This window comes from Arachis hypogaea, chromosome 19 (assembly GCF_003086295.3).
Source record: "Arachis hypogaea cultivar Tifrunner chromosome 19, arahy.Tifrunner.gnm2.J5K5, whole genome shotgun sequence".
NCBI classification, from domain to species: Eukaryota; Viridiplantae; Streptophyta; class Magnoliopsida; order Fabales; family Fabaceae; genus Arachis; species Arachis hypogaea.
Window position 1 is genome coordinate 9,794,805 of NC_092054.1, and position 14,145 is coordinate 9,808,949.

The window sequence follows — 14,145 nt, forward strand, 5'->3', positions numbered from 1 at the left end:
AGTTATTCAATTGTTTCCATATTTTATACAAATTTCTAATTTTTCATCTCTATATTTTGCTGTGTCATTTGTCTGGTACCTAACAATTTTGCTTGCAAAAGCCATTTTTTATGGGTATAAATGATAATTTTCATCTTTGATGGGTAGATATGTCAGCGTCTTCAACTTTTGTAGATAGAAATGGTAGTTTATTCTATATAGTATTTTTTGACCAACAAAATTTAGTGTAGTAGAAATCTAAACCAACACTGTTTGGGCTTGGCCGTTGAATACTGTGGCCCAGTTTTGACTCCATAAATCATATACCGTGAAGAAAAATTGAAAAGCAGAAGAAAAGAAGCGGCCGAAGAGGTTCCACGACGACTTCCTTTTCTTCGCGCCATGAATAACCATCCCGCTTACCTTTCCTCCCATCACTTTCCCGAGAAAATAAGAATTAATCGCAAGAATGGATCATTACAAGGTTCTAGGGTTGCACAGAACCGCATCAAAGGAAGAGATCAAAGCAGCGTTCAAGAAATTGGCGTTTCAATTCCATCCAGACAAGCACTCCCACTCGCCCAAGGTCGTCAGGGACAACGCCACGCTTCGATTCAAGCAGGTTTCTGAGGCTTATGAGGTCCTCATGGACGATCGCAAGCGCGCCGATTACAATTTCCGCTCCCGCTCCACCGCTGCCGGTGGTAGCAGCAGTTACTATTCGCAGTATTCTTACGGATACGGTCGTGGGAGTAGTAGTTACCAACAAAGGTCCAGGCATCAATATGGTGGTGGTGGTGGCGGCGGAGGCGGCATTGCTTCGAAGTTTGAGCTTGCTATTCGAATTTTGACGGCGAGATCTTCTCTCCTCAATCTCGGCTTTGCAGCGTAATGTGGCTTCTTTTTGTTTTAATTATGCAGTTTTTAGTGGTTAATGCAATTTCTATTTCTGCCTTTTTATTGCTATGATTTTTATTCAATTTCGTATATGGATATGTGCATATAGATGGGAGCATTACCCGGAAAAATTCCTCTCAGTTTCCATTACCAGTTCTTGAACAATGCAAAATCTTTAGATATTGTCTAGTGAGAGGTGAAAATGTATATTGATGTACCGTGAATTATACTTAATAATTATCAAGTGGTAAACCTACCTTGTGTTTAGTTCATCCAAGTTATGAATTTAATGTTTCCATAAGCACAAAAGGTCAATTAAATAGTAAAAGAAAGTTAATAATCTACTAAGGATTTAATAAACAGTAGCACTAACAGCTTATGTATAGTTTGTATAGCAGTTGCTAGGGGAAGAAAGCTTTTAAGAATTGGAAGTATATGATATATAAGAATACTGTATTTACCCAGCCACTGATGCTGGTCACAACTGTGCCTGTTTTCATTTGACATGGAGCTACCATGCATTAGAAGGCAAGCACAATATGCATCCTGCCCTGTTGATTTAGTGTATGCATATCACAAACACTCACAAAAAAGGGCATGGAATAGAGAACTCTCATTGTGAATCCATCAAGTATTATTTGCATTGGAGTGACATGCCTAAAAGATTTTATTTAGGTGTGCTCACGCTTTTTTGGATATCGTATCATTTCAAACCATGGATGAGACATAGATGGGGTGGGGTATATCCACTCTGTGGGTCAGCATGATGCCTCACCAAAATCAAATGCACTGGACATTTTACCATAATATTTCTTACAGGGATTTTGTGTTTTCCTTACGATGGTTTTGCAATTCAAAGTATGTGAATATAATGCAAAAGTTTATAGTTTGAAGTAGCTTGGAGAATAAGTCTATAGATGACAAGGTTAACCAACTTAAATAAGCGATATTGATGGAATGAGGACAAGGGATAGCCAATTGAAGGTTAACCAACTTAAATAAGCAGTGTAGATGGGATGAGGACAAAGGATGAGGTGGGAGGAGGACGAGGCAGAGTAAGGTGCCACACCCATGTGGGTGCATTAAAAAAAGGGCATCCCTGGCACAAGCATCCCGCTACACAGGGTCTGGGGATGGGCCGCACCCAAAGGGTGTGTAACGTACACAGCCTAACCTAATAATTATATCTCTGGCTGTTTCCACGGCTTAAACCTGTGACCTTAAAGTCACATGGAGACTACTCAACCATTACTCCGGTGTATCATCTCATTAATTTCTGGTAGCAAATAACGCAGAGTTGAGGTATCAGAAGTTTGCATTTGTAGGGACCTGGGACTAATTTGTTGTTGTTCGTGGGTGCACACAACATTAACCTATACATCTGAATAATTGACCTGAATAATTGACAATTGTTTAGCTGCTTTTTGTTCAAAAGTGTGTTGCTGATAAACCTGATGGAATATTTTCTTGCAGAGCTATATTGGGTGGAATAGTTATCATCGATAAAAGTGGAGAATCTTTGTGGGAAAGGCAAAATTCTGGGGTAAGAGTTTTGATTTTCCCCTTTCCTGGAGCTTCTTTTCTTAAGCTTCCAATTTTGGTGATCAGATATCCCAGCTCAATGATATAGCCTTTCTATTATTTTATTATCCTGTTTCCTTTTGAAATTTCTATTATAATCTTTTGACAAGTATAAACTATATGTTACTGAGCCAAAATATTAAATCTTGATTTTTATATTGAAGTTAATCTGATGATGATAATAAGCAACACAAATTGACGTTCTTTAACTGAGAAAGTGTGTGGAGAAAAACTTGAAATATGTGTGATAATGGCAATGAAACACCTTCTGCCTTTTATTTATCAAATTTTATTATTTGTGTTGACACAACACTATTTTGCTTACAAGGATAAAACAAGTATTTAGTATGGATTATTGATTTCTTGGAAATTCCCTTTGAGAACTGTATTGTGCTGGAACATTGAAATACTCCTTTGTTACTTGTTAATGTTGCACTCAGAAATCATTTGAAGAAGCCATGAAGTCTATTGATAAGGCCAAAGCATACAGAGATGATAGCGCGAAGGAACGTACGTGAGTGAATTTGTGCATTTTTGCTTCACTTGTCGCAGGAGGCTTCTTCATTTTGATCAATAATAATTGAATGATTGATGGATACTTTAAGGGTTTGTTTTAAGAGAGTACTAAGTATGATCGCCTCCCTTTCTATTTATTTTGTTGTATCCTGATGTGTCAATTTTGGAGGTTCTCTTGCTTCTCTATTAGCATGATTATTCTACAATTGTGTAGTGTTTGATAGCTATCGTAGGACACAAATACAGAGATGGAGAGAAAAATAAGAAATTGTGTGTGGAGCTGGAGATATGAATATACAACAATCTGTCAATTTTTTTGTTGAAAGGTAGAGAGCAAGGATACGAATTTTCTTTCTCTCTCCATCTCTGTATTTTTGTCATGTCTTAGCTGTCATCTCTAAGGGATAGTGATAAAAGTAGGGAATTCGGATCATGCTTATGCCTGTAAATAACATATATTTATGTAAATAAGTCACAGTTTACCCAGATATTTCAATGTCTGGAAGTTTGTTCTATCTCTAATATGTTTATTTTTGTTATATCAACCATGATGGTTCTTGTGCCCTTCCAACCCCCCTCTCTCTCTTCTCTTCCCCTCTTTCCTTCTTCTGATGAGTAATGTTATGTAAACACTCTGAAGCTACATCATCATTTAAGTATCTGATTAGAAGCTAAAATGGGTAGAAGATACAAATGTATAGTGGGAGTTAGAGTGAAAAGCCAACATTAGAAACCGGGCTTTGGATTTGGATTCGGTAGCCCTCTGTTTGGGGAGAATTATTGGTAGTCCTTTGTAAAATTAATTATAAATTCTACTGTGTTTTTTTATGTAAAATTGTAGAAGTTCTCCATTCTTATTATATCTACATAAAAACCATAGTTTCTTGACCCTTTTTTTTTCATGTTATTTGGTCACCAAAGGATAGTAGTAGTTGCCATTGCTAGCATCATTGCCAAAATAAAACACTAGTGGCATAGCTCAATATTATGTGGCCATTCACTTGTCATGTTTCTGATGAATAAAAGACTCTTTTTTTTTTATGTACAAAAAAAAGACTTTTTTAAAAAAAAGAAAAAGAGAAGAAAATCATAGAAACGATGGTGGTGGTTAATGGCAACTAAGAAATTCTTCTCCAGCTCTGTATTGTTGCTAACAAAGCACTGCTTTAGATCTATTTAAGGGCACTTCGTTATCAATTTACTTTTCCAATATGAACTTCCTTTGACCCTTGACAAAACAATTTTAATTATGAAATCCTAATAAATTAGTATAAGCATTGATAGAGTCACCCCAGCGATATAAACAAACCACATAATGCTTTTTCATCCAGCAAGTACTAATCACTATATCCAGCTTGAATTATTCATTACGTATCTCTCTGGCTTTTAATTAAAAGCCATGATATGGATTTGGATTGAGGATATTCAATTTTTGTTATCAAAACTAATGGGACTTGATCTAACAACACAAGAAATATTTGCATCCACCTAAAAGCATATTTAATCTGTTCTGGAAATATTCATAGCCAACTAAGACAATAAACCTGTCATGACAATTGGAAAGTTCAAGAAAATAAATCAGCTGTGATGAGAGGCAGGGAAACAAATATAGATGGAGATGAGAGGCATGAACTGAAGCAGATAGGTACTGCTGCTTTCTTTCAGGTTTATGCAACAAAGACATAACTTGGTATAAAATTCGTAACCATGAAAATTCAGTGTCTAATGTGTTTGTTTTGTTCAGATAGTCAGGCAAAATTTGAAGTCTAACATCATGTGCAACCAACGATACAAAGTCTATCAGCAAAACGATTGTAATTCAAAATCCATAAATTGCAATAAATTTTCGGTAAACTTTAAGCTACAGAAGGACAAGGCCAAGTTCTGATGGCTTCAACCCATTCCTTATCCGGTAGTTGTAAAGATAATAATGAAGCTTCCCATCACCTGGTCCAAATTTCAGTTCTTTCAAGAAGGCTTCATTCTGCATGACATCCAATGCATTAAAAACGTCATGGTCCTTCTGTTTTGCTACAATGAGAGCATCATTCATCAGTTGAAGCAAGGGGGTCATTGTCGACACATTGTAGAAGGAATACGCTGCTTTCAAAATTGAATAGTTTGAGTTTCCAAGGATTGTAGAAGGAAGCGTATAAAAACTGCAGAAGTCAGTGACCTCATGAGTTTCAGGACTTTCAACAAGATAACTATCAACAACATCCTCCTTCGGAAGAAGCCAATGCTCCACATCGTTTTCATCAAAATCAGGTGCGACGACAAACTGGCTCAAATAATTCCTAATTAGTCTAGTAACTGCAGGAACATCATGGATTTCCATCTTTCTGAAACCTGGGGTGACTGTTGATTCTGGCAACTTATAAAGCTTGATTGTTCGACTCATTGTCATTCGTGCACCGAGCCGTGAAAATCCAACATCGATTAGCTTCTTCGGATTTAAGGATCTGTGCCAGTATTGGCAGGTTGCTATCGGAGTCGGAAGAACCACTCCAGCAGTATAAGCAGCCTGCCATATGTCCTCCAAGTGCACTCTCCGGGTCACCTCTTTAATCATTACAGGAGCAAGCCTCTTAGTTCTAAGCTTCTTATGAACACAAAGAAAATTGATCTCTGCCATATTAACAACATCATCACGAGCGCGGATTTTAGCAGGAACACCACTTATAAAGGCAACCATCTTCTTGGATGTCTTAACACGGACACCGATATGCCAACTCTTGAAGTAACCAGGAGGTTGAAGAGCCCAGCGCAGAAATTCTTTTGAGTAGTTAAATCTAAACATGTTCTCATCGTCCTCCACGTAATTGTTTGCAAGAAGGGTGTATACTTCATTGCACATCTCATCGGAGTTGATGTCACAAGTTACCCATTCATAGAGGCTAGGGAGGTTGTAGGGTTCTTGTTTGACCTCTGACAAGGGAGTTGGAGCTTCAATAGGGCCTTCAGGCAAACTGGTGTCCCCTACATCCTTGAACTGCCCAACAGGTTGGGTTTCCCAAAATTTATGCCTTCTTTCAAGGGAGAGGGATTCTTGAACTTTTTGTGCTAGATTGTCCAGTGCAAGATCGCTTTCAGAAGGTGCATTCCCATCTGGTATGGGATTCTGAGTTTCTCCAGGTGATCCGGAGGAGGGATTGCTATCAGCCATCGCAAATATTTCACCGAAGTAAGCTGAGACACAAAATAAGTACGTTTGAAAAACAGATTTGATAGAAGAGAGCAAAACTTCACCCTAACACTGCAGCTGTAAAAGTTTTAGCAGGCACAAAGCAAACAGAACAAAAATATCCCAAATTCATATGATATACTCATATCATGTGTGTTGGAATTAACAAAAACTAGTTCATTCCTTTTTTAATATTGAACAATCAAACCTTTTTATTTACTTCAAAGGTGACATGACAAAATAGCATTTTAAGAAAACATACTCTCCAATCAAGTTTCATCATCCATCAATGCATGCAATTAACACATCCTGGTTAAATTGCTTTGTACAATGTTGAATTTTATTAGATAACCACCAAACAAAAGAAAGTCTTTTCATCAATTGACAATATTAATCTGCTATTGCCTAGTGCTATAAGATCCATAAGTAAATAACCTGTAACTAAATATTTTCACCAGCTAATTCACTAAACAACTTCTACACATGAACCCTGAATGGTGATATCCCCTAATTGGACTAAAGTATGTAATCTATGAACCTTAAATTATCGCGTTGACTCAATAAAATACCAGGCATAGTAGCAACCATATTAAGTGAAATGCAGTTCACAAGCAGGGTTAATGTGATATCTTCTTAATTTATAAAGACAATAATACAATACAAGAAACAAAGAAATTCCCTTGAACCTGATATTACATTACCCGAAAGAAATTATCGGAATCGCAAAACAGAACACGCATCCCCAGTTTAAAATCATGGTTTTTAACAGTCTTTACCCATAAATTAACAAATAGAAGAACGAGAAGGTATTGAATGAAGCTGTATTCGAAGCACAGTGAAAAGAAAAAGGAAAGAAAAAAGAAATGAAGAGAGAGAAAGAGAGGGTACCTTAATAGATCTGAGAGAGAGAGGGAAGAAAGACGGAAAAGATGAAGGGATTAAGCGCGACGGAGGCACCAAGGAAGAGAGAAGGCAGAGTGATGCGAGAGGAAAGTATCGTACGGAGAAGAATCCCTCTTTCCTTCACTCTAAATCCATTCCGTAAGATCTAATCGAGAGAGGAGAGAGAAGAGAGAGAGAGAGAGAACATAGGGTTACACTTACACACAGAAATGAGTAAAGAAAGATACGGAATTAAATTAAGGAAGAATGGACAAAAAATATACCTGGAAATTTACAGGTTGGATATAATTATACTTTAATTATTTAATTAGTTATGTGCGTGTAAATTTTTAGGTGTATTTTTATTTTTTTTTTTAAAAAATAAATACCAAAATACTGTATCTATCAAAATATATAAATATTATGTACGTGTAACTTATTAAATAATTAAAGTGTAATTATATTTAATGCGTAAATGTTCAGGTGTATGTTTGTCCTTTCTTTTTTAAATTAATCATATAAGAAAAAGGGAGAGCATCAAATCATAAATGTTACCATGAGGTACTCAAATTTTCAAAATGGAATCCATAGTCGAATTCATAGAGTTAGAAATTTAAAAATTTAACTAAGGTTCGATTTAGATTAAACTAAAAGTACAATAATAATTAGATTCGCAAAAATTTTAATTTTGGATTAATTAATTTTAAAAAAATATTAATTAAATTATTTACAATAATAAATTGTAGACATATATTTTTTTATTAATAAATAGTATAAAATAAAATTAAATTATCTATATATTTTATTATTAGATGTCTGTTATATGAATATAAAAATAATATAATTTGAAATAGTAAAATATTATTATCTTTTTTAAATTTTTATATAATATTTATCAACTATTCTATGTTTATTTTACTATAAATCCTACTAAAACATGTGAAGTTTTGTACCAAAAATTATTATTTACATTATAATTTTTTATAAATATAATCACATTACAATAATTAACGATACATATAAATATTATCGCTAAGTTTTATGTGATGAATTAATAGAAGAATATAACTTGTTTATACTTTGTTTTCGTAGAGAATCAAATTAGTATTTTTTTTTCTTCAATGACTAACTAGACCGAAATCAAAATCTTCAGTAGCTTTATTATTACTATGCTCTTAAATAAAATATTTATGTATAAAATATATAATTTAAAATATATATATATATATATATATATATATTAAATTGGTTTAATATTAACTAGTGTCTTTGCAGTCACCAAAAAAACTAGTGTCTTTGCTGTTTAGGACATTTATTAACAAAATTGAAAATTCAATTATCAAAATAATTTCTTAAATTTTATTCGTTAATCAAATTAGTTTTTTTAGACTTTCCAACTTCAACCACATTAGTCCTTATTCATTTTACCGTCCATACTCTATTATTTTCGGTTATTTTTGGGGTGTTTTGTTTGAATTTGAATTCTCTAAATTTTGAATTTTTATTTTAAAAGGTAAAGTATGATTTTTCACCAATGAAATAAATAGTGAGAAATCACACTTTACTCTATAAAGTGAAATTCAAAATTTAAATGATCCAAATCCGTCTTGTTTATGCTTTTGTGGGTTTTAAACATGTATTTGATCTATAAGATTTCACACTCACAAATTTACACCTTAATACTTCACTGAACAGAAATTGAGACACAAGGGGGGGGGGGGGGAGAAGAAAACAATGCAATAGAAGAGGAGGAAAAAGAGATTGTTCCATCTCTTCTAGAGTGAATTTGGTGGTAGAAATTAGAAAACATGCCACAAGAGCACTAAAGATACGAATGAAAACAAAAAAATCAATAGAAAAATGTTTAAGAATGGGAATACTTATTTTTTCTACTAGAGATTTTGAAACCATCGCTAGAAAAAGAAAACTTAACAAATTAGAGAAAATAATATATCTTGGGCGAAAATTAATAAGGAGAAACGTAATATATTGAAAAATTTGCAGACTAATTTAATTCAATATCAAACCTTTTTTCCTTTATTTCTAAAATGTAGATATATTATCTAAATTTAACAAAGACCTTTCTAATTTATACCAAGGTTTTAAAAACTCACAGCAGTCCTCCAATCCGCCCACAGCCACAAACACAACCATGGCATCACCTCCAAGGTTCCAACCCAACCCATCAATCTCCACTGCCACCACCCAGAAATAAAATAAAACTTGAAAAAAAAAAAACATAAAGAAAAAGATACACCCAAGACTCTGATGATGCAATTTTATTTGTTTACATGTAATTAAATGTTTCCTTCGTATGACTCAGTATAACCTTTTGATAGTTTGACAAATATATGAAGCTAACTTGTCTGGACTGGTAAAATTGGTAAGCGATAGTTAAATGTAGTATGAAAAGCCAACTTGTCACTCAACATTCGATGGTGTTTTCTTTATTGGCCAAACATATAAATTTGATTTTTTTTGTTTTACTCTAAACTAATGAAGGCCAAAATTAAGTCCAAAGAAGTCTACTTGCAAAATACATGAACAGTGGTTAACATATGAAACTAACTTCATATTAGTTTGTATATTGCTTCGAGTTCGGATGCAAAATCGGTGAACTGTGTTACTAAATATAAACATCACCTAAGTGCAGCTTCAAGAAATGAAATTCGATATATGAACAACTATTTTTACAGAGAGCAAAATCCAGGAGTCCATTGATAGACCCGACACTGACCAACTTAAGATGCCAAGATGACAGCTTCACCGCGCGAACCTGCAATGGTAAACCCACAAGATCAGTGCTTATGAACCCAAAAGCAGTGATAACCAAATCAACTTAGAGAATTCACTATTTGGTAGGTAGGATAATTGAGTTGAAGTACAAGCATCATAAATCTGTTGTACTAGCTGTAACATCGCCTCAGCATCTTCAGCTAAGCGTGCAATTCGTTCTGCCTCCTTGACTGCTTCAGCGGCTAAATATGACTTGCTTTCAGCCTCGGCAATTCTGTAGGCTGCAGTTTCAGCAGCTTCCTTTATTGTCTCATTAGATGCCACAAACTCGGGGGGTGGTGGTGGTTGTTGCCGTTGTGGCCACACATTCTTTTTCACAGCAACTGGTGATTTTGGCACAGGTGAATAGTCCTTTTTAATCTTGTAACAGTTTTGTACCTGCATTCGGTGTAAAGAGTTGACAAATCCACATATAGCAAAAACAAGTTCTGAAATCATTCAGCCTAGATATGTGAAATTTCTTCTTAGGAGGCATGAGAGCAGTCTCAACACTAAAAATAAAAATTTAGGTCAATGGCTTAAACAAAGTGCGGAACAAAAATATATTGAGGGAACTAACAGTAAAAGCATGAGTTGCAATAATCAAGATGAATAACTATAAAAGTAAAAGGATCACATAGGACAAACCTTTTCAAGTTTCCCTTGACTAACAAGCCTCCTCAACCTGGTACTCAATGCCCTTCTGAAATTCTGAGGAACCTTGTGTTTTTGCTGCATTTGACATGGAGTCGTTTCTTCAAAACTAAATTAAATGAACACGCGAGAATATCGAAAACAGAACAATATGGACAATGGACAGTCCATATTAAATTTCATCCCCCCCCCCCCTCCCCCAAACCAAATACAATGAGAAATTCGATGTTAAAAGTATCTATGGTGTTTCCAATCTCATTCATCCTCCCCCAAAAAATTAAAGAATGTTTACTACTCTCTTCTTAGACTAAGAGGGGACTTACCTAATCATATGCCAAAAATTCCACCCCATATCTTTCACAATAAAGAATGCATAACTATATTTATCACATTTCCATTTCCAGCTTTTATATGCAACACCTATATAACATATAATCTCAGATAACAGCACAGCATTTCAATCAACTATGGATGTATTGAAACCACTACGATAAAAAAAAATGAATAATCTGACCTCAATGAAGTTAACAATCGCATTCAGGTCAGATCCATTAGCATCTTTCAAAGTTGATAGCGCTTCTAAAACCATTGCATTGTACCTGGAGAGAAAATAAACAAAAGCAAACAGGCCTCAGAACAATTCAAGAGTAACAAAATACCTTTCTTATTTTGTTGAGGCATACAACAGTTTTAACCATATACCTCGGACGATTCTTGGCATCTTCGTCATTTTGAGAAGAATCACCCACAGCAACAGAAGGATCAGGTTGATGAATCATAGTGGTGACAATAGTAGCATCTTCCCCGGCAACAACAATGGCATTACTAGCAGCAGCAGCAGCAACTGGGGTAGCAGCAATAGGGGCCGCAGCCTTGATTCTAGGAACCCTAGATTTTTCCTAGGACCCTTGAGTGCCATTGCTAACACTCAAATTCCGCCATTTATCCTGAATTACCAGGAAAGAACAAAATTAAAACCCCACACTCAAATTTCACCATTTATCCAGAAAACCTTAGATTGAGATAAGACGCGAATTTGAAAAAGAAATTTAAGAGGCTAATCAGGGAAATTTTGCACCTTGAGGTCGATATTGGAACGTGAAGTGAGAAATGGTGCAAATTGAGGGTCTTTGAGAATGTTCTTCCACTTCCCTGGACCGTGTTTTTCCACGCCAGCGATGAGTGCATCTTCTTCGTCTTGCGTCCACTTTTGCTTCTGATTACCCATCTTCTTCCTCTTCTTTCTTGAATTCTTCAGCTCAGTGATTCCAGTTAAGAGCTTCCTCCAAAGCTGTGGAGGTAACCAAGACTTTGATATGAGGTCTGTGTTAATAACAATAAGCAGTGATGTAAATAATCAAATAATCAAATAAAGACAAAGAAACAGAAATAATCAAATAAGCATCCTTTTGGCTTAGATCAAATGAAAGGAACCATAAAAAAATAACTATAATTGCTCCCACTGTATGCATTGCATATCACTGAATCCCGAACTAACACAAGTTCCTTATGCTTTCTCAATAGTCATTGATTCCGAATACCAATTTTAATAACAATAAACTTCAAATAGAAATCTAAACGAAGATCCCATAAAAGTTCCTGTATTTAGATCCAAAGTAGAAACAGAACACCTGGTCAAAAACAGTTATAAACAGAGAAAACACAAAAAAAAAAAAAAGAGGAATTGATGGGAAAGTTGTGAACTTTGAGATGAGATCCAAGAACCCAGAAAGGGGGAAAGAGAGAAGAACCTTGAGGTGCGTCAGTCGTCACCGAGAAGCAGAGCAGCACCGTAGGTCGTCAGTCGTCGGACGTCAATCGTCGGTCGCCACCGTCGTCAGTCGAACGAGGAGCTGGGAGTGGGAGAGAAGACGAGGTCAGGGGTCAGCGCTGTTGCCTGTACACCCCTAGCCCTAATTGTGTAATGTGTACGATGACTGGTCCGGGTCCGGTCCGGGTCCGGGTCCGAGTGACCCGAGATCTGGCCCGGTCCTCTCTTTTCAGATTTGATTTCTTTTTTCCTAGTCAATTTCGGGTCACTCGGGTCCAGGTTCGAGTTGGACCGGGCCGTGTGTTTGTCATGTATCATGGAGTTGCCACTAATTTTGTTACCTGACAATTGAAGAAATTTATTAATTTATAAAAAATTTTTTTTTTTCAAAAAAAATTCAATTTGAGAGTTTGGTCAATGGCTATGAGAAAAGGGTTTACAAAAAATTTAATTTTATTATATTTTAATAGACGTATTAAAAATTATAGTTGTAAGAACCAAACCGATAATTAAACCGATCAAATTACTAGTTCACTAATTTATTAGTTCAACTTATAAATCGCTGGTTAAATTGATAAAATCGATTTTACATAAATAAAAAATATAAAATACTAAAAATAGTCATAAACTTAATAAATTCAAAATACATATCTTTAGTTCTTCACCAACAACTTAAAAATAACAAAATTTCAAAGTTTAAATATAACTAATAGAAAGAAAAACATGAAATTAATTAATACTAATACATTAGTATCTTAATTAAACACAATAAGAATAACAATTCATAAATTAAATCCAAAGAGTGATTTCGAAGCCAGGAAGTTGCTCTTCATCTCACAAATGTGGAACTACATCCTAATTTAAATTTTTAGGAAATATGTCTCTAAGGGTGTTTTTTCTCTGAGGAACTGACTAATGAAGCCTTGCAGCTGTAACATCCACTTGGTTGTCTGATTGGCGTGTCAAATTTAGTATAGTTTATTTGGGTAGGATAAAAAGTGTTGAACTTTCTGTTTCTTTCTAACCGTTGATGAAATGTTTCGAAAGCTCTAATTGCTTTGGAGGCAATGGAGGCTGCAAGTTATTACTTATGATTTGATCAATGCCTGAGATATTGTTCTATCGAAAGAATCTGGAAAACTGGATGGGAAATTAAATACATAAGAAGTGGACATGATCAAAGTGAATCAAACATTCTACTATGCTGTTCTCCTCTAATTTAAGGAATCACCAAATGTTAACTTCTAAGAAATTGATTTGGGAACATTTTTCTGGTGGTCTTTGGGGAATCAAGTCCAGATGTACTTTTCAGGTTGTAATTTGTTTGTTACAAAACATTTATTGAACAGGAAAATTTAGTTATATTGCTGCATATTATTTGAATTACTTACTGTATCTGGCCAATTTATCACTTAGGAGATGCTTACTAATTCATGTTTTTCGGGCTTTTCTTTTGCAGAAATTTTTCTTTCAGGGTAGGTTCATATTTGGACCAGATGTGAGACGAAGAAGACGACGGCAGGCGGCTGGCGGCGGTGGCTGGGTGAGTGACACTGTGACAGATTGAGGTGAGGTGGTGACGGGGAGGGTTAGCCGTCAGGGGATTAGGGTTGCTGGGTTGGGGAAAAGTGGGGGGGGGAGGGGGATACGAGTCACGAGCTACACTTTTCTTTTACCTTTTTTTTTTAAAAAAAACCAAAACGACGTCGTTTTGAAAAATGATTTAAAAAAAAGTTTTCAAACCGGTCAGTTGAGTAAAAACCGCCAATTTTTCGATTTTCATCAGAATCGACCGGTTTAACCCGATTCTCAACAGTTTTTTTTTATTCGATCATATTACTAAACCGGACCGATTAGAGATCCGATTCACTAATTTTTTAGTCGAATCGATCGGTCCAATCCAATT

General features: G+C 35.3%; 2 protein-coding genes and 1 pseudogene across 2 annotated transcripts; 1 reads left to right on the forward strand and 2 right to left on the reverse strand.

Moving 5' to 3' along the window:
• The first annotated feature begins 226 nt into the window (after window positions 1–226).
• On the forward strand, window positions 227–3,488 carry LOC112777623 (chaperone protein dnaJ 72). The gene is made up of 3 exons (XM_025822004.3): window positions 227–867; window positions 2,350–2,419; window positions 2,898–3,488. Exons 1-3 carry the CDS (start codon window positions 449–451, stop codon window positions 2,973–2,975), a joined length of 567 nt encoding a protein of 188 aa, XP_025677789.1. The 5' UTR covers window positions 227–448; the 3' UTR covers window positions 2,976–3,488.
• Window positions 3,489–4,601: 1,113 nt separating this feature from the next.
• LOC112775505 (glycylpeptide N-tetradecanoyltransferase 1) lies at window positions 4,602–7,322 on the reverse strand. Its single transcript, XM_025819143.2, has 2 exons — window positions 7,046–7,322; window positions 4,602–6,162 (listed from the first exon to the last, which is right to left on the reverse strand). Exon 2 carries the CDS (start codon window positions 6,137–6,139, stop codon window positions 4,835–4,837), a length of 1,305 nt encoding a protein of 434 aa, XP_025674928.1. The 5' UTR covers window positions 6,140–6,162; window positions 7,046–7,322; the 3' UTR covers window positions 4,602–4,834.
• Window positions 7,323–9,590: 2,268 nt separating this feature from the next.
• LOC112777097 (telomere repeat-binding factor 4-like) lies at window positions 9,591–12,367 on the reverse strand (annotated as a pseudogene).
• Between the last annotated feature and the right edge of the window lie 1,778 nt (window positions 12,368–14,145).

Excerpts from the sequence above, each read along its gene's own strand:
- LOC112777623 (XM_025822004.3), top strand. The coding sequence starts at position 449 with ATGGATCATTACAAGGTTCTAGGGTTGCACAGAACCGCATCAAAGGAA. Across the intron at positions 868-2,349 it reads CTCAATCTCGGCTTTGCAGC|AGCTATATTGGGTGGAATAG; the intron begins GTAATGTGGCTT and ends ATTTTCTTGCAG. Across the intron at positions 2,420-2,897 it reads GGGAAAGGCAAAATTCTGGG|AAATCATTTGAAGAAGCCAT; the intron begins GTAAGAGTTTTG and ends TGTTGCACTCAG.
- LOC112775505 (XM_025819143.2), bottom strand. The coding sequence starts at position 6,139 with ATGGCTGATAGCAATCCCTCCTCCGGATCACCTGGAGAAACTCAGAAT.